Raw genomic sequence first — 20616 nt, 5'->3', positions numbered from 1 at the left:
CATACGGATCAGGACCCTGACAGAATGCTCTGCCGCAAGTGCCTAAGAGCACTAAAGAGCCATTAAACATGGGCTATCCATGTAATGCATCAAAACGGTATGTACTCTGGAGGGGGATACTTTTTTGCAGTGGCTCTCTGCTTTCGCCATCATAATGTATTGAAGAGGGCCAATCTCTATAATACATCTGTACGCAGGCATATGGGAGAGGAGGCAGACCAGTGACAGGCGATCTGCTCATCTAGTTCTAACAAGCATTCTATACAAGCTCAGCAGCTGATCTGCAATATTTGCATCGCACCAATAATAAAGTATTGTGATTTCCAGCACTAACATTTTTCCCATGACTTGATATATGAAAGCTCATATATACAGTGTGAAATATTCAGATAGCATTTGAGATGCACAAGATTATGTTGGGTGAAAGGAATATAAATGGCATTGAAGAAGCCCTCCTCTGTGTAAAGAATGCAATACCTAGATAATCATAATTGAATTACAATCGATGAGTGCTGTCATTTTACATTTGTGGAAGGAAGATTATTATTTATTAAGAGCAAAGCAATCTGATCCAGACAAAAAAAATATATACAAACAGACTTCATAAACTAAAGTTTGAGTTCTCTCAATGGAAACCTGCACTAAAGAATAGAAACACCAGAACTATAAAGCGTCACTAACCTTTCAACAAACTTTCCATTAATCAATAGTACAATGTGTATAAGGGTAACTATTTTTGTCCATTATATTTCTTGTATCAGGTATTTTTTAAGCAGCTTTGCTCTGTGCATTGTGAATGTCTAGTTTGCAGTTCTCCAACATGGTGGGTAAAGACAAGCTGCCATCTACTGCACACAGAAAGTAGAGGAGTATCCGCTTCCTAACCATTTATGCACTTAGAAGCAGCACCAAAATCATGGATGACCTGTATGGTTGTGAATAAGGCTAGGTCTACACGACGACATTTGTCGCGCAACATTTTGTTGCACTAATGTCGCGCGACAATTTTTATAATGGCAGTCTGTGGTGACGCACTGCAACATGCGACATGCTGCGACTGCGACAGTTGCAGAAAATCCATTTTTCTGCGACTGTTGCGTCGCAGTATGTCGCATGTTGCAGTGCGACACCATAGACTGCCATTATAAAAATTGTCGCGCGACATTAGTGCAACAAAATGTTGCGCGACAAATGTTGCGCCCTGTCACGCGACTTTTTGTCGCGCAACAAATGTCGTCGTGTAGACCTAGCCTAAAGCACTTACATTTATCTCAAGCAGACTGCTAAAGATATATGGGCTGTCTGTGTGTGCTCCTGCTACCCCTGTGTTAGAGTGAATACCGCATAAATGCCAGCTGTCGGACAAAAACCAATGCATGAAGCGGTATTTGGCTGAAACCCGGCATTTATACCAGAAATGGGCCAGATCACAGACAATAGGGATTTGGTGGTGATCTGCTGAATCCGGCAATACCAGAATTGGTGAACTCCAACAGGCTGTTGTCTGCCAGAACATGTTCACCAGAGAAGTGAAGGTAGCAATACTGGCAATGTCTGCTAGACCAACAACAGTAAATGTGCAGCCAAAACCCAGCATTTATGCAGGAAAGCAGCCAGATCACTGCCAGATCCCATTACAGTCAATAGGGATTTGGCGGTGATCTGTTGAATTCGGAAACGCCAGATCCAGTGACCACCAGCAGGATGGAAACAGAATGTCTGGAAACATTCAGCAGAGGTGAGAAGGTAGCTCAAAGTGACCTTTTGGCCAGATGATTGCTAACAAGTTGTTATAGGAACACTCATTAGCAATTATCTGGTGGAGTAAATGAGCCGCCCATTACCCGATGAACGAGCGAAACGCTCGTTCATCGGGTAATCTCATTCATGCGGTCACAAAAATCATAATTTGCCGGCAGCAGACCGTGCTGTGTAAACACGTTCTGTTGCTGGCAAACAACGAGTCTGTATGGGAATGAGCAATGGCATTAGTGATCGCTCCTCCCTATATTGTGGAGGAGATTACTGCACGTAAATGCAGCAGTCTCCTTCACTGACAACGGGTCCCTTTTCGGGAAGGTACGCTTCCTTCCTGATGATCACCTTACACGGGCCAAGAACCACAAAAGATCAGGTGGTGTAAATGTACCGCCGATTGCCCGATGAACGAGCGGTGTGCACGCAAAAATGATCGTTTACTGGTTGATCGCGTGGTGTAAACATTTCCTGCTGGCAAAGAGCGATATTATCAATCCCTCCTGCCCAGACTCTGGAGAAGATCGCTGCGTGTAAATGCAGCGGTCTCCTCCACTAGCTGATCAGCAGATTGTCAGGAAGGATTGCGTCCTTCCCGACAATCTGTTCTAATATCGTCCCATGTAAAGTGACATTAAGACATTATTCAAAGTGAAAAGCAATTAGCAAGGGGGCGAGGTAAACAGCTGACAACATGAAAACTAGACATTTGTCACTGATAAGACATATTTAAGTTTTTTTGTGGTCACTTGTACTATTGATTATGCAAAGCCCTGTGAAAAGTTACGGACTATTTATCCTACTTTAGTATATAATAATTGAAGAACACATAATGTATATTTGATTACCACTTTTTTTGTCACTGTGAAAGTGAATACATACAGCCTGCAATGAAAAACTGAATACAGTAAGGGACTTACTTAGGAACCTCCGCTTATGAATCAGGTAGGTTGTGTTATCACCTGTCTGGTACCAAACATGTGCTTTGAAATGCAAAAATAACTTATCAGGCAAGATTAACATTTGAACAATTGAATGGATGCTGCAAGAGGAATATTGGGTTACTCACAAATTCTGTCATGCAATATATTTATATTTCTCAGAGATTAAAATGAATGTATAGTATAAGCTACTGGATTACCCACAGGAAACATCAAAAATACATTTTATTATATAATATTAAGGCTATGGATTTGCAGATACCATTCAGATTAGTTTGCCATTGTCACTGGAAAGAACGTGATCTAAAGAAATGACACAGGAGGCAATAAATTGACACGACAAATAAATAAAAGTCTAAAGCACTCCATACCATTAAAATGTTTTAATGTTGTTGCAGTATCACTATGCAACAATCATCAGTGCAGTAACACTTTAGAAAACTCATTGGTTATCATTTTACCCCTAGTTTACATGGTTAAAAAGATGTACCGTGTATATAAACCTGAGTTTAGTGGTCCTTGCTATATTGTCCCTACCTTTGCTATCTGCCTTATGTAATACATTTGGAAATACCCATAAAAGTAAAAAAAAAAAAAAGTTAAAATATTAACCTCTGCTTCAATGTAAAGTTTCCAGAATCTGCCAGAACTTGGGAATTGGGCCACAAGCCGTTCATATGTCTTCCGCGCTTTGTCTATAGGCTGATTCTACAATTTGAATAAACAGCGTTGAGAACATTACGGATGTATAGAGAAAAATGTGAAATGCATAAAGCCACTATCGGGGCCGAGAGAGAATGTAATGTAATCCTATGTCACTAAACCTGTGCCTCGCGAATGAGAATGCTCCAGGCGTCAAGGTCGTATGGGTTGTCTTCCAACTTCTTTTCCGCTTTCTTCACCTTTTCAGGTACATATTCGACAGCCTTTATAGCGCAGACAAGAAACAAGGAAAAAGGAAGAACAAAAAGAGAAGACAACAATTACACACTTTTTTTGGGGGCTCTACATAAACAACCTTAAAGGCGTTGTGCGGGGGGGGGGGGGGGTTAGACTGACACAACCTATCCTCAGTATAGGTTGTAAATATCAGATCGGCGGGGGGTCTGACTCCCTGGCACCCCCCGACAAGGAGGTGGCACTGTGTCCTCTTCAACATTAGTCTACTTTCACACTCGCGTTTCGGCTTTCCTGTTTGCGAGATCCGTTCAGGGCTCTCACAAGCGGTCCAAAACGGATCAGTTTGCATTCTTATGCATTCTGAATGGAAAAGGATCCGCTCAGAATGCATCAGTTCAGTCTCCATTCCACTTTGGAGACGGACACCAAAACGCTGCCTGCAGCATTTTGGTGTCCGTCTGATGAAACTGAGCCAAACTGATCACAATGTAAGTCAATGGGGACAGATCCGTTTTCACTGACAATAGAAAACGGATCCGTCTCCCATTGACTTTCAATAGTGTTCAAGACGGATCAGTCTTGGCTATGTTACAGATACTACAAACAGATCCGTTTTGAATGGATGCAGATGGTTGCAGTATCTGAACGGATCTGTCCTTGACGGATTCGCACAAAACGTGAGTGTGAAAGTAGCCTTACCTGCATGTCGCCTGCGCTTGAATAGGACCAAAACTTGTAATTACAGTGGGCCATCACTAAAGCTGGACGGCACATAGGTCTTGAAGAGAAGGCATCGCTCACACAAGTGACTCCTCACAGCTAATTGGCACGGGGTGCTAGGAGTCTGATCCCCGCCGATCTCATATTGATGACCCATCCTGAAAATAGGTCATCAGTATAAACCCCTACACAACCCCTTTAACAATCACATGATACAGTCAACCACATTTCACTAGGCCTAAACCACAAGAATGCCCTTATGCAGTTTAATGTTAACACTGTCATAGTAAAACCAGCAGTTTTGGCAGCAGCATCGGGTGCAAGTGCAAATGATTAGACACTACAAAAGATTTGGATTGCGCGATGAATAAGGCTCCTTTCACACCTGCGTTCAGGTGTCCGCTCGTGAGCTCCGTTTGGAGGAGCTCACGAGCGGCCCTGAACGCAGCCGTCTGGCCCTAATGCATTTTCAGTGGAGGCGGATCCACCGAGAATGCATCCGCCTGCCAGCGCTCAGTGAGCGGACACCTGAACGCTGCAAGCAGCGTTCGGGTGTCCGCCTGGCCGTACAGGATATTTTTAAGCTATTCTCGATGCCTTACTAGCCACAATTTGATGTGCAAGTGGTGATGGCAGATTTATCTGTTGAGAACGCATCATCTGGTAACGAGGCGATAAAGCATGCAGTTGTTTCTGATGCTGTCTTTCGAATGGTTAAAAAAAAAAAAAACTGCACTCCGTGGCCATATTGCAGACTGCATTTGTGGATCCGCAATACACGGGCGCCGTTCCATGGGCATTCCGCATGACGGATGCGGACCCATTCACTTGAATGGGTCCGCAAATCTGGAGATGCGGAATGGTGCGGAACGGAAGCACTACGGAGGTCTCCGTGGGATTTTATCCCATACTTGAATTCCACAAAAAGATAGAACATGTCCCATCCGCTGCCGCACGGTTGGTGTTCGTGCATTGCGGTCCGCAGCACAGCCACGGGGCACACGTGTTCGTGTGCAGGAGGCCCAAGTCACGGCATTCTCTTCAAAAACCCAAAAGTCTAATCCCTGCATCATCCTTTAAAAAGAAATATGAATCAAACACATTCTGGATGACACTTACTGACATTTAGGCCCCATTCACACGACCATATCCTGTCTGCAAAAAGGACAAGAATAGGACATAATCTATATTTTTTTAGGGCCGTGGAACGGACATATGAATGCAGACAGCGCACGGTGTGCTGTCCGCTTTTTTTCCCCCGACCCCGTTGAAATCAAAGGGTCGTCCGTTGAAAAAATATGGATCAGATGTGAAACAAAAATACAGTTGTGTGTATGGGGCCTTAATGTATGAAGCCAGATTGACACCACAACGCAGGAAACAAAAAAAAGCTTAAGTATTTATGCCATTTTAGGCTACTTTCACACTAGTGTTTTTCTTTTCCGGCGCTGAGTTCCGTCTTAGAGGCTCTATACTGGAAAATAACTGATCAGGCATATCCCCATGCATTCTGAATGGAGAGTAATCCGATCAGGATGTCTTCAGTTCAGTCATTTTGACTCATCAGGGAAAAGAAAACCATAGCATGCTACGGTTTTATCTCCGGTGAAAAAAACTGAAGACTTGCCTGAATGCCGGATCCGTCTTTCCGGTCTGCGCATGCGCAGACGTTTAAAAATGAGAAAATAAATAAATACGGGATCCGTTTTGCCTGATGACACTGGAAAAACGGATCCGGTTCTGCAATGCATTTTTCTGACTGATTAGGATCCTGATCAGTCAGAAAAATGCCACGCGTTTGCATACAGGCAGGCAGTTTAGGCAACGGAACTGCCTGCCGGAATCAAAACGCAAGTGTGAAAGTACCCTTAGGCGATTTTATTTTAAAATGCAGACTTATCTTTAGATCTCATCTGTACAGTAAATAAATTATCTATCGTTTCATCAGAACCATAGAAAAGAAACAATAGTTAGAATGTATCAACCCCTGTGCACCAGTGAAGTAAAAGTTGCAAAGGCACCATTTGCACAAAAAATTACAACTTTGAGATTTTACTTTGTACACTCAATATTTTTATGAAGATTACACAGGGTGTGTGGGGTTGGGGGGGGGTTAGGTGAAAGAGCATACTGCAAGGAGGCATGGCCTATAACAGCCATGTAAATGAATTATAATTTATACCAGGAACTGGACTAATATATAGCTCAATTCTACACCTGCTCATAGCTGTAAGGGAACTTTCACACTTTCCTTTTTCTTTTCCAGCACTGAGTAGCACCAAAAGGGCTCAATGCCAGAAAAGAACTGATCAGTTTCATCCCCATGCATTCTGAATGGAGAGCAATCCGTTCAGGATGTCTTCAGTAAAGTCTTTTTGCCTTTTCAGGACGGAGACAATACCGCAGCATGCTACGGTTTTATCTCCGACGAAAAAAACTGAACACTTGCCCGAATGCCGGATCCGGCATTTGTTTCCATAGGAATGTATTAGTGCCGGATCCGGCATTCAAAATACCGGAAACAGACTGAAAAAAAAAAAAAGGTGAAAAAAATAAATGCTGCATCCGCTTTGCCGGATGACACCGGAAAGACAGATCCGGCATTTCAATGCATTTTTTAGACGGATCAGTTGGCATACGTTTGGCCGGATCACTCTGCCACAAGTGTGAAAGTACCCTAATACAGTACATTTGACTTTCTGAAGTGACAAAGCTTGTGCTTCTTAGGCCCCCTTCACACGGGCGTTGCGGGTGAAGGGCCAGATGCGATGCAGGTGCGTTTAAATAAAATTGTGTGAGTAGGTACACAATTTCAGTCAGTTTTGACTGCGATTGCGTTGAGTTTTTTCCACGCGAGTAGGGCTGTTCTGTTTAATTCGCTCCATAGGCAGTAAGGAATATATTGTTACCTATGCAAGAGATCCTGCGTCAACTCTCCTGTTCTCCCAGCAGGGCTCTGTATACCTGTTGCAACAGTAACATGCCAACAGCATGTGACAGCTGCAGCCAATCACTGGCCTCTTCGATGCACTGCTGAGGCCAGCGATTGGCTGCAGCTCTCACATGCTGCTGACATGATGTCACTGGTGCAGACAGGTAAACAGAGCCCTGCTGGGAGGATGGGAGCTGTAAAGTAAGGGTACTTTCACACTTGCGTTAGTGTGATCCGGCAGGCAGTTCCGTCGTCAGAGCTGCCTGCCGGATCCGCCGATCAGTGTGACAACTGACAGCATTTGTAGACGGATGCGGGTGCGGATCAGTCTACAAATGCATGGCAAGAACGGATCCGTCTCTCCGCTTGTCATGCGGATGGACGGATCCGTCTTGCAGTCTTTTTCACAGTTTTCCCGGTCTGCACGGTCCTTCAGTTGTTTTGCAACGCCGGATCCGGCACTAATGCAAGTCAATGGGAATTAATGCCGGATCCGGCATTCCAGCGACTGATCAAGGCATTTTGGACGGACATAATACCGCAGCATGCTGCGCTATTATGTCCGGCCAAAACGCCTGACAGTGACTGAACGGAAGGCATACTGATGCAAACTGAACGGATTTCTATCCATTCAGAATGCATTGGGATATGCCTGATCAGTTCTTTTCCGGCATAGAGCCCTTTTGACGGAACTCAGTGCCGGAAAAGAATAACGCTAGTGTGAAAGTACCCCAAGTAATCTATTCTTTTGTTGCAGGTGGACCACATTTCTCCCGAAACAGAACAACCCAACAACAAAAGATGAATAATAAGTCTATTGTTCTATTTATATGTGCTGAGATCAGGGCAAATCATTTCTCTAAACCTAGATATGCCAAAAACATGCCACATGTTGGCACAATTGACACCAGAATCAATAGACACATTGGTGAATGAGTACCAGTGTATGGAGCCAGAAGACGACTGCACTGTGCACTGATCAGAGGCCACTACAGCTCAGCTCCCATTCACTAGGACACAGGTATCACCCATTTTCCAAACTCCCTAATCATGCCAGAAAGCACGGCTACATCTATACCAGAGCTGCAGTAACCTTGCCTGGCCACCACACAGAGGGGGGAGCTGTGCTTCTGGATCTGTTCTCTGTGTTAGTTCCAGAGATGCGTAGTAATAGGAATTAATACCGGGTGGTTGACCTTCACCAATTTGATATAGATAACCTACCCTAAGGAAAGGTCATTTTCTATAACCGGGAAAACCCCTTTATTGCTCCCATGCACTTCTGGACATTATTGGGGTCATTTATAGGCTTAATTGCATATGGCAACCAGATTCCACCTTTCATTTTCTTTTTTTTTTTTTTTTTGCATTTATCTTATCCTTTAATATGATGCCATCTCAATAAGGCCACTATTTGGTAAGGTGAAGAAAAAAGTCCCATAGGTGAGTAAATCCGGTAAAACTCTTATCAGTGATAAAACTTTCTACTTGAAAAATAGATTTAGAAACTGAAGCCTTGTATGTGAACAGTTACAAGTCAAAGAGTAATTTGTCGCTGTCTTTCAAGTGGTCTGATCCAGCGCTCTGAGGAGGTCGCTGCCTTGCAGGAGGTTGGAGTTACCCAGTACTGGCACATTGACCTCACAGTCATATCTGGTCAGTTCTGGCAACAGGTAAGGTTCGTAGGATGGCCCGATGAGGCGGTTGGTCAGAGCACGGGTCCTCTCCACCTTTCATTTTCAACAGCTCCTTTGAAAAATGAAAGGTGGAATCTGATTGGTTGCTATCGGCAATTAAACTAGTTCTACTTTACACCAGTTTGATAAATGACCCAATACATGCCTATTAACCACCATGCAGTAAATATCTTCCATCATAACATAACCCAGTGGTAGTTTGTACAGGTCAAATCCATAGGTTTAAGAATCGAAGTGTAAGCAACGCATATCAGGAGTGCACTCCCTAATACGCTAGGTGCACCAGAACTGATTTAGGGCTCTTTCACACTAGCGTTATTCTTTTCCGGCATAGAGTTCCGTCGTCGGGGCTCTATGCCGGAAGAATCCTGATCAGGATTATCCCAATGCATTCTGAATGGAGAGAAATCCGTTCAGGATGTCTTCAGTTCAGGACCGGAACGTTTTTTGGCCGGAGAAAATACCGCAGCATGGTGCGCTTTTTGCTCCGGCCAAAAATCCTGAACACTTGCCGCAAGGCCGGATCCGGAATTAATGCCCATTGAAAGACATTAATACGGATCCGGCCTTAAGCTAAACGTTGTTTCGGCGCATTACCGGATCCGACGTTTAGCTTTTTCTGAATGGTTACCATGGCTGCCAGGACGCTAAAGTCCTGTTTGCCATGGTAAAGTGTAGTGGGGAGCAGTATACCTACCGTCCGTGCGGCTCCCGGGGCGCTTCAGAGTGACGCCAGGGCGCCCCACGCGCATGGATGACGTCATCCATGCGCATGGGGCGCTCTGACGTCATTCTGGAGCGCCTCGGGAGCCGCACAGACGGTAAGTATACTGCTCCCCCACTCCCCACTACTACTATGGCAACCAGGACTTTAGTAGCGGCCTGGCTGCCATAGTAACACTGAACGCATTTTGAAGACTGATAAGTCTTCAAATGCTTTCAGTTCACTTGCGGTGTTACGGATCCGGCGGGCACTTCCGGCAACGGAAGTGCACGCTGGATCCTAACTAGGCAAGTGTGAAAGAGGCCTTACGGTGGTCACACTGCCTGCCGTTCATATCTCTTTTCTGAAGCAGGAAAAATTCTGTTTCAGATCAGCAAACAAAGGAGTCAAAAGGTGGGAAAGTCAAGCAAACCTTACATCACGCATTTTATGATTATGTTTTGCCTTTAAAAAAAAGTCAAGGACATGGCTTATTTTATACACTGACAGTCTTAGGCCCCTTTCACACGAGCGTGACGGATTGGTTCCGGATGCGTTCAGTGAAACTCGCACCATTTTGCAAGCAAATTCAGTCAGTTATGTCTGCGATTGCGTTCAGTTTTTTGCCGCACGAGTGCAATGCGTTTTGATGCGTTTTTCACGCACGTGATAAAAAACTGAAGGTTTACAAACAACATCTCTGAGCAACCAGTGAAAAACGCATCGCATCCGCCATTGCTTCCAATGCGTTTTTCACTGAAGCCCCATTCACTTGTATGAGGCCAGGGCTGTGTGAAAAACACAGAATATAGAACATGCTGCGTTTTTCACACAACGCAGAACTGATGCGTGGAGGAAAAAAAAAAAAAACGCTCATGTACACATTGAGTGCAGGTGCTATGCGCTCATGTCACACATTGCACCCACGTGGAAAACTTGCCCGTGTGAAAGGGGCCTAAGGGATCATACGCACGACCGTGATTGACACGAGAAACCAGGTCTGCGTATCTGCCGGATCTCCTGGGCCAACCGCAGCTACTGTGAACTGACAGTAACATGCAGTCTGCTCAGGGGAGCCACTCTGGGCCCATCAGACACATGGAGGCATATTGCTAGGATATGCTCCCATTGTCTTATAGGTGCAGCTCCCATCGCTGGGACCCGCACCTATATCGGGAACGGAGCCCCGCAAAGTGGTGGCTGGAGGACTCCAGTTCAGCCACCACCAAGCTCTCAAAATACAGACATCATCTTTGTGCCTTCTACATTTTTCTACTACCATCACTACATGACAACTCTTGTCCTTATCCTGAGGATAGGCCTAGTGGAGGTCTGACACCCTGCACCTCATCCATGTAGCAGGTAACTGCAGCGCTGCTCCCTTTCACTTCAATGTGAGCAGCTTCATCCACTACAACAGGGATCAGCAACCTTCGGCACTCCAGCTGTTGTGAAACTACAACTCCCAGCATGCTTCTTACACTTCTGGGGGAGTTCAGAGAACAGCTGAGCAAATGTGCATGATGGGAGATGTAGTTTCACAACACCTGGAGTCCCGGAGGTTGCTGATCCCTGCACTAAAATATGGACAGCGCCGAGTAGTTCTACCTCAGACATCCGGCGCCTGAGCTACAAGCTAACAGCTGTCAATGTGATACTGACCAAGTCTTTGGATAGGCCATGAATATCAGAATCCTGGACAAACCATATAAATAGTTTGTCGGATTACAATGTTATAAACAAACCAAGTCGTGCCCACCCGACCAATCCCCTGGCTCTCCAGTTTGGAAGGGAACAAACCAGACCCGACACAAACATCATTGTAAGGCTAGATGCACATGACCGTATGTGTTTTCTAGTCCACAAATTTCGAATCCGCAAAAAAAATTAAAAATAAAAAAATATATGGACGACACCCGTATGACATCCGTTTTTTTGCAGATCCATTGTAACAATGCCTATCCTTCTCCGCAAAACGGACAATAGGACATATTTTGCGGCCCCATTGAAGTGAATGGGTCCACACCCGAGCCGCAAAAAATGCAGCTCGGATGCGGAACTAAGCCACGTTCGTGTGCATGCAGCCCAAGTCAATTGGAGACAGATCAGTTTTTTTCAGAGCCGATAAACAAGAGGGACCGGTATCATTGATTTTGCTGCCGGATCCGGTTTGTTCTACTTCGCAGACCGGACAAAATCGCAGCTTGCAGCCGTTGGTGTCTGTTAAAAAATAAATAAACAAAACGGAACGGAACACATCCTGATTAGCTTTGTTCCCATTGACAATGAACGGGGACAAAACAGAGCCGTTTTGGCCCGGTTTTGAGATCCTCTGCCGGATCTCAAAACCAGAATGCCACAACGCAAGTGTGAAACAGGCCTTAAAGCCTGCATTAGACAGGAAGATTAGCAAGCGATTGTCAGGAGGGAAGCATTCCCCTTCCGGAAATCACTTGCCAGCTAGTGGAGGAGACTGCTGCCATTACATGCAGCGATCTCCTCCACAGACGGGAGAGGAGCGATCACTCATCCCCATACTGTCTAGCGGTTTGCTGGCGTCCCATCGCTATTAGACAGCACAATCTGCAGCCGGCAAGCGATGATTTTTAAGCATGCTTAAAAATCAGAACTGCCCCATGAACGAGCTCGTTCATAGGGCAATCAGCGGCAGTAATACACTGCAAGATAAGAGAACCTGAAATGTCGACCGGTGAAATACAGCCTTTAAAAGGAAACCTGTCACCAGGATTTTGCGCATAGAGCTGGGGACATGGGCTGCTAGATGGCCGCTAGCACATCTGCAGTACCCAGGTCCCATAGCTCTCTGCGCTTTTATTGTGTTAAAAAACAGTTTTGAGTGATATGCAAATTACCTGATATGAGTCCTGTAGCCGGAGATGAGTCAAGCGGAAAGGAGCCCAGCACCGCCCCGCGTCCTCCGAATCTCCTCCTTGCTGGCTGACGTCACTGAACTGGAGCGCCGAAATCTCGCGATGCGCGAGCTAGCGCATGCGCAGTGTCAGCATCATGTTCATTCCCTGTACTGGCATCAGCACAGGGAACGAACTACGCATGCGCTAGCTCGCGCATCGCAAGATATCGGCGCTCCAGCTCTGTGACGTCAGCCAGCAAGGAGGAGATTCGGAGGACGCGGGGCGGTGCTGGGCTCCTTTCCGCTTGACTCATCTCCGGCTACAGGACTCATATCAGGTAATTTGCATATCACTCAAAACTGTTTTTTAACACAATAAAAGCGCAGAGAGCTATGGGACCTGGGTACTGCAGATGTGCTAGTGGCCATCTAGCAGCCCATGTCCCCAGCTCTATGCGCAAAATCATGGTGACAGGTTTCCTTTAAGGCTGCAGCAATCACGTCTGTGTCTAGAGGGAGCAGGAAGCAGATAACAGCTTAAGACATGGGAAGCGTTGACACTAAACCGACACTGACCCTAAAGGGTTTTTTCAGGACTTTGATACTGAATCTGTGTGATCAATATCAGATCGGTGGAGGTCTGACAACCCCATGTCAGCTACTAGCAGAAGCCAAAGGAAATAACAGTGTACGGAGCCGGACACCTTCTGCTTAGTATACTGTGTAGTGGCCCTGCCGGGTTAGTGCGACTCAGCACCCATTCTTAGAGAATGGGACTTTACCACCTGCACTAAGAGCCAAGGCTGTAGCCCTCAGTATTCCTCAACTGCGGCTGCTTTCTCTCCATGCACCGTATAGGTAGAAAGTTGTCTGTGGCAAGAGGAGCCGCAGCTCATGAACACCAGACCTCTGCTCTGGTCTGCAGCTGCAAAGGGTAAAGTCCGATTTCACAAAAAGTAAAACATCGCTGTTTAGGTGATCCGGCGCAAATGCCAGCTGTTTGCTGAACAAAAAATATTGCATGCAAGGGGTTTGGGCCTGCTGAAACCAGGCATTTATGCCCTAAATCAGTAATGGGCAAACTGCGGCTCTCCAGCTGTTGTAAAACTACAAATCCCATCATTCCCTGCTGTAGGCTGATAGCTGTAGGCAGACTGGGCATACTAGGAGTAGTAGTTTTACAACAGCTGAACCGCAGTTTGCCCATCCCTGCCCTATATCATCCGGTTCACAGCCGGACAGCATTGCAGTCAGAGGACCTGACAGGCTGCTCTGTGCCACAGCCACAAACCTGGTGACAGGTTCCCTTTAATGGGGTTGTCCAGTACTTCAATGGACAGAGCTGTGTATTTCAAGGTGCGAAGCTACAACAGCTGATCGGCAGGGTGTCCGATATTGATGGCCCATCCTGAGGGCTGGCAGAGGTGTCCTTAGGATAGGACATCAATTAGATTTTAACTAATCGATTTCTCTCATTAGCCAGACATCACCTGAAGGGGGCTGTCCCCACAGGCAAAGAAGCGCCCACCCACGTGCTGTATGACTGACTGCTCAGACAGCCGTAGTGTTTTTGCGGTATGCAAATTGTGGATCCACAAAACACGGATACCCTACTTGGACGGCACTATGATAGAGCAATTGCAGACCAGGATAGTCATTTGTATCTTTCTTGTGGGGCCGTGGAACTACAGCACACGATGCGCTGTCTGCATCTTTGGCGGCCCCATTGAAATGAACGGGTCTGTACCCATTCCGGCCCCATTGAAATGAACGGGTCTGTACCCATTCCGCAAAATTGTAGAACAGATGCGGAACCATACATACGGTCGTCTGAATGAGCCACGACAGCGGTAGACATTGGCCCTGTCAATCCCCTGCCTGCGTCGCTTTCGAAGATTAAATTTGGGTTCAGAGGCAGCTACTGCGCAAGCGCCTCTACAATTCCTGCTCCTGCAGCCGAATTTGATCTTTAGCAGTGCTGCAGGCAGGAGATTGACAGGGCCGGGCAGATATCTGGCACAATCAGTTGGGCGGCAGCCGGGCGCTTCTTCACCTCTGGGGCCACAGGGGGGGCAGTCATGTACACAGTTCTTTTAGTATATTCTAACTTGAAGCGTCCCCATCACCATGGGAACGCCTCTGTGTTAGAATATACTGTTGGATCTGAGTGTCATGATCTAACTCAAATCCGATGGTATATTCTAACAGAGGCGTTCCTATAGTGATGGGGGACGCTTCAAGTTAAAATATACCATCGGATTGGAGAAAACTCCGATCCGATGGTATAAAAGGGACTCCTAACTTTACATTGAAAGTCAATGGGGGACGGATCCGTTTGCAATTGCACCATATTGTGTCAACGTCAAATGGATCCGTCCCCATTTACTTGCATTGGAATTCAGGACGGATCCGTTTGGCTTTACACGGCCAGACGGTCACCAAAACGACTTTTTTTAATGTCCGTGGATCCTCCAAAAATCAAGGAAGACCCACAGACGAAAAAACGGTCACGGATCACGGACCTACGGACCCCGTTTTTGCAGACCGTGAAAATAAACTGTCGTGTGCATGAGGCCCAAGTCAAGTTTGCCATTGAAATGATAGGAAAAAAACGGACACGGATATCGGACACGGATCACGGACGCGGATGACAATCTCGTGTGCATCCGTGATTTTTCACGGGCTCATTGACTTGAATGGGTCCGTGAACCGTTGGCCGTGAAAAAAATAGGACAGGTCATATTTTTTTCACGGCCAGGAAACACGGATCACGGATGCGGCTGCCAAACGGTGCAGTTTTCGATTTTTCCATGGACCCCCAAAAATCAAGGAAGACCCACAGACGAAAAAAAGGTCACGGATCACGGACCCCCTTTTTGCGGACCTTAAAAAAAAAAAATGGTCGTGTGCATGAGGACTTATACCGAGTACACAGCGCGTCGGGCACAAGATGCCTACTGACAACCAAGGGCCATCTATTCCCACATCACCAGAAAAACGGATGTTCACCCAAGCAGGTTTATATCAAAGGAAATAAACAACCATGGGGGGAAAAAAAATCTGATATGCCGACATCCAACACAGGAGATCTGCACTGCTGGAAGGTGGGGAGGCAGAGCCGGCTTCAGGTTATGGATAAGGTCACTTCTTTTTGCAGATATCAGGTGAAAAAATTACAGTAAAAAAATCTGTCAAATGATACCTGCATGAAATCTTATGACAGAGCATAATACAAAATGCAGGCACCAGATATACCCGACCACATCAATCCGCACACACAGCTATATCATCTATGACTAAGGCCTCATGCACACGAGAGTTGTTTTTCTCGGTCCGCAAAATGGGGTTCCGTTTCAGTGTGTCTTCCTTTATTTTTGGAGGATCTCCAGACATGAAGGAAAGTAAAAAAAAAAAAAATCTAAGTCAAGTTTGCCATGCAAATGATGGGGAAAAAAATAAAACGGAGGCGGATGACAATCTTGTGTGCCTCCGCGTTTTTTCACGGACCCATTGACTTGAATGGGTCTGCGAACCGTTTTCCGTGAAAAAAAAAAAAAAAAAGGACAGGTTATATTTTTTTGACGGACTGAAACCACGGATCACGGACGACAAACTGTGCATTAGCCGAGTTTTCAACGGACCCATTGAAAGTCAATGGGTCCGCAGAAAATCACAAAAAAAACAGTTGCGTGCATGAGGCCTAAGGCTACATGCACACGAATGTTGTTTGTTTCCGTGTCCGTTCAGTTTGTTTTGCAGATAGGATGTGGATCCATTGATTTCAATGTGACCGCAAATATGCAGACACACTGTGTGCTGTCGCATCAGTATGTCCGTTTCGTAGCCCGGCAAAAAAAATATAAAAATAGAACATGTCCTATTTTGGTCCGTTTTAGGCATTGTTACAATGGATCCGCAAAAAAAAAACAAAAAACGGATGGCATATGGATGTGCAAAACACATACGGTCGTGTGCATGTAGCCTAACCATCGGGACGGGCACTGGTATTGCGACATTGAAGACGGCTACATAAAGGACACAACTCCAGTACTCAGACTCAAAACATTATCTTGAAAGGGAGTCGTTCACCAAATATGACCATTACAGATCACTCCGACCAGGTTCTCCATTACTGTCCCCAGATGACTATGGTACCTTTCATATTGCCGTCCAGCGCCGATTTTTTTCCAAAAAACACTTTTATACCATATGGTAATTAGGTTCTGTTTAATCCTATTACCACCTCCTCTCCGTCTGAAATTTTCATGTAACCTCACGCCAGATGACCATCATATTACCAGAAGGCCGGCAGCAAGGGCAAGCGGCAATTCAACCAGGTAAGGCTACTTTCACATTTTGCGGATCCATTAAAGGGGTATTTATCATGTAGAGAAAGTATTGTTATTATCCATATTGCTTCCATTGTTATGACCACCCAGCAATCCAGCAGCAGTGGCCGTGCTTGCACTATAGGGAAAGGCACTAGCCCATGTGCGCTCCCACAGTCGCGTGCTTTTTCCTATAGTGTGCAAGCATAACCACCACTGACGGATGGCAGGGTGGTTGTAACCATGGAAACACAAACTGTATAATTTGATGGAAAAATGAATCCAGCCAGCAAAGAATGCAATATGGACAATTACAATACATTAGTAAGTGCCTTGTATTAACTTTCTCTATATGATAAATGCCACTTGGAGAAACAACCCTTTTAAGTATATTGGGGTCTAGCAGAGAGGCAACCAAATGTCCAGAGGATAGGCCTGAGACAAAGGACTGCATGCTGTGGTTCATGCCCGCCCGATTCCCGGCCATAGTAAATTACAAACTTTTTGTTCCTCATGTAAAAGCTCTTTCCAGTAGATCTGCCATTATGCAATGCTCCCGTTTAAAGGCAACATATTATGGGGACAGTTCCTACGCAATTTTAGTCAAAATGGCACCAAACAATAAGGTGCGGTTTGGCTTATAGACCCCAGTAGAGAACAGCAGTGGACTATGGGTCACTTTTAGGGAACCTTCACACATGTCAGATTGTCTGCAAGTGCCAGTCATCTGAATGAGGTTGCAGAAAACCACGCACCTGCCTTCAGATGAATGGAACCAATTTTCAGTTGCAGAAATGTCTTCAATAAAATCTGCGGCACGTCAGGGCACCTTCCACTGGCTGAGGCCCAGGCCAGTTCTCAGGAAGGAAAAGGCCTACGAATGCTCGTTCCGTTAACTGGCCCATGTCAAGGTGTCGCCGATCACCCCGCAAACGTTTGGTAATCACATCTTTCATACAGCAACTAAAATTGCCATTAAAGCGGATGTTTAGGATGGTGGTGGTGGAGAATACTGGGAAAGGCCTTGGTAAGGGTTAAAAATACACGTAAGGGGTTGCCGCATTAAGTATTTGATTGTCGGGGGTCTGAACGCTGGACCGATCTCCACGATGAGAGTTTGTGTTCCCTCATTTACAGGTCTGCTGCTCCATTCTGATCTATGGGACTCCTGGAGCGCTCCGGTATTTCCAGCAAACCACGTAGAGCTGAGTGGGGCAGCATTTAAACAGGGGAACACATCCCCCCCCCCTCCCCAGTTTTCAAGATTGCCAGGGGGCCTCAGTGGTATGACCTCGGCCAATCAAACACTTATTCCCCATCTTGTGGATGGGAATAAGTTGTTGTAATGGGACAACCCCTTTAAAGCGGCGCTACTCACCACCTCCCCTGCTGCCCGCCATTCAGAGCCCTCCCGACTCCGCTGATCTCTACTTCCTGGTTCCCTCACAACATACAGGAAATGCCTACTGGCGGCACTGGTGACTGGCAGTGCGGGCATTCCACTGTATGGCGAGACCAGACCGGTGTCAGATTGGGAATGGCGGAGGTATAGCACAGATTACTTTATTTATAACCCATTCTGAGCCCTTTCCCAATAAAGCCCCCCCCCTACCTCCCCAAATAACTCCTTTAACTTAAAAGGGTTCTGTACTTTGTTTAAATTGATGATCTATCCTCTGAATAGATCAGCATCTGATCGGCAGGGGTCCGACACCCTGGACCCCCGCCGATCAGCTGTTTGAGAAGGCAGCGGCACTCCAGGAGCGCCGCAGCCTTCTCGCTGTTTACTGCAGGCACAGTGACATCACGACTAGTATCAACTGGCCTGGGCGCGGCTAAGCACCATTCAAGTGAACAGAGCTTAGCCGCGCCCAGGCCATTGATACTAGTCGTGACGTCACTGGGCCTGCAGTAAACAGCGAGAAGGCCGCGGCACTACTGCCAGCGCTGCTGCCTTCTCAAACAGCTGATCAGCGGGGGTCCAGGGTGTCGGACGCCCGCCGGCCAGAGGATAGATCATCAGTAGTGTTGAGCGAACTTGTGTTTTAAGTTCGGCGTCTAAAGTTCGGGATCAGGTTATCGAAGAATCGCGTTATGGATTCCGCTACCCCGGACCAAGTTATGGTCCGTGGTAGCGGAATCCATAACGCGATTCTTCGATAACCTGATCCCGAACTTTAGACGCCGAAATTAAAACACAAGTTCGCTCAACACTAATCATCAGTTCAGACAAACTGCAGAACCCCTTTAACCCCTTAGTGACCAAGCACATTTTTTTTTAAATTGCATTCCAAGAGCAAGAACTTTTTTGTTTTTTCATAAATGTACTTGTATGAGGTCTTATTTTTTTCAGGACAAGTTATAGTTTTTAATGCACAATTTTAAGTACATGTAATGATTGATTAAAGCCAGCCATTTAGCTAAAACCCCCTTTGTTTACGTCAGTAAAAACACGTATGGGTGGTCACTAAGGGGTTAAAGCTCTGTTATCCCAGGGTAAAACGAGTAACAACCCCCACCTACCATATATAAGGCTCCAATCACACGTCCGTAGAATGGGTCCGCGTCCATTCCGCAGAACAGGTGCGGACCCATTCATTCTCTATGGGGCAGGAATGGATGCTGACAGCACAGTGTGCTGTCCGCATCCGCATTTCCGGAGCGCGGCCCCGATAACATGTCCTATTCTTGTCCGCAACTGCAGTTCTATGGGGGTGTCGGCCGGGTGTATTGAGGATCCGAAATACACTACGGATGTGTGAATGGACCCTAATACTGGTGTACTGGGAGCAACTGCGAACCGGCTATTGCTATGCCCCATGTCTGCTGGCCAAATTGGTTACAACTCAGCTTTTCCCAAAATGCACCTATCAGACAAGGGGGGCACATCCTAGAGATAAGCCCCCATTGTCTGAGATGGGAATAAAACTTAGCGAAGCTTCGGATCGTCGATTCAAGGTCCATTTGTTCAATAACGTTGCGCACACATTCGCGCCGGTTCCGCACACATTACAGAAAAACCTTCTGTTGCTCCAAGTTGCACAAGACTTAGGTAAATGCCTTCAGTTATTCCTATCAGAATCCAGGGTGAGGAGGCAACCATTCCCTGGAGTCCTGCTCCACTCCGCCGCCCGTACAGCACTGACAGAAGCCTAGTCGGACCCATTCGCTTGCACCTCCATATTTATATCTGGCGGCCTGTGGCCCTACATCTGCCGGGGGCCCACCAGCCTCCTCTCATAGGCTGTAATAGCGCAGAGGCCTAGGACTACAGACTTCCACCAGGCCTACGTCCACGGCCTCGCAGTCACCACAGGACAAGGGAGCATGCGGCCCCCTTACCTCCTCCACCGATCCCGCCCACACACCGAGGCCTAGCCGCGGCCCGCGCCACACCGGTTACCGCCGCCTCCATTACTCACTTGATCAGAAGGACCTTCCCCGCTTGACATCATTTCTCCGCCGAAAACCGTACCCGAGCACGCCCTACGAGCTATCCGAACACACCGGGCTCCGTCCTCCGAGCCCGACCTCACTCACTTACTCACAAAATGGCGACAGGAAGAATAAAAAAATAAAAACGTTGTGCTGCGCTACGCCGCATTGTGTCGGCTAAGTCCATTTGCCACAGCGCCACCGAGTGGTAACAAGATGGATTGCAGGCGGGGAGGACTGGAGAACAAGATGTGTAGTTCATTGCAATTTATTTTATATTCGATTTTTAAAGGAAAAATGATCTGTATTCAACAACAACAAAATATATATATA

At 46.4% G+C, this 20616-nt stretch overlaps 1 protein-coding gene across 1 annotated transcript in view; it reads right to left on the bottom strand.

The window, feature by feature from the left end:
- The window catches only part of CSTF3 (cleavage stimulation factor subunit 3), a 77135-nt gene extending 56729 nt beyond the window's left edge, over positions 1-20406 (bottom strand). Inside the window, exons 1-3 of the mRNA XM_044269470.1 lie at positions 20271-20406; positions 3521-3622; positions 3309-3404 (exon numbers count right to left, since the gene is read on the bottom strand). Coding sequence (XP_044125405.1) covers positions 3309-3404; positions 3521-3622; positions 20271-20303 — 231 coding nt within the window. The 5' untranslated portion in view covers positions 20304-20406. The remainder of the gene's footprint in view (positions 1-3308; positions 3405-3520; positions 3623-20270) is intronic.
- Between the last annotated feature and the right edge of the window lie 210 nt (positions 20407-20616).

This window comes from Bufo gargarizans, chromosome 10 (assembly GCF_014858855.1).
Source record: "Bufo gargarizans isolate SCDJY-AF-19 chromosome 10, ASM1485885v1, whole genome shotgun sequence".
In the NCBI taxonomy this organism is placed as follows: Eukaryota; Metazoa; Chordata; class Amphibia; order Anura; family Bufonidae; genus Bufo; species Bufo gargarizans.
The sequence above is the reverse complement of the archived record's forward strand: the minus strand, read 5'-3'. Positions and strand labels throughout refer to the sequence as shown.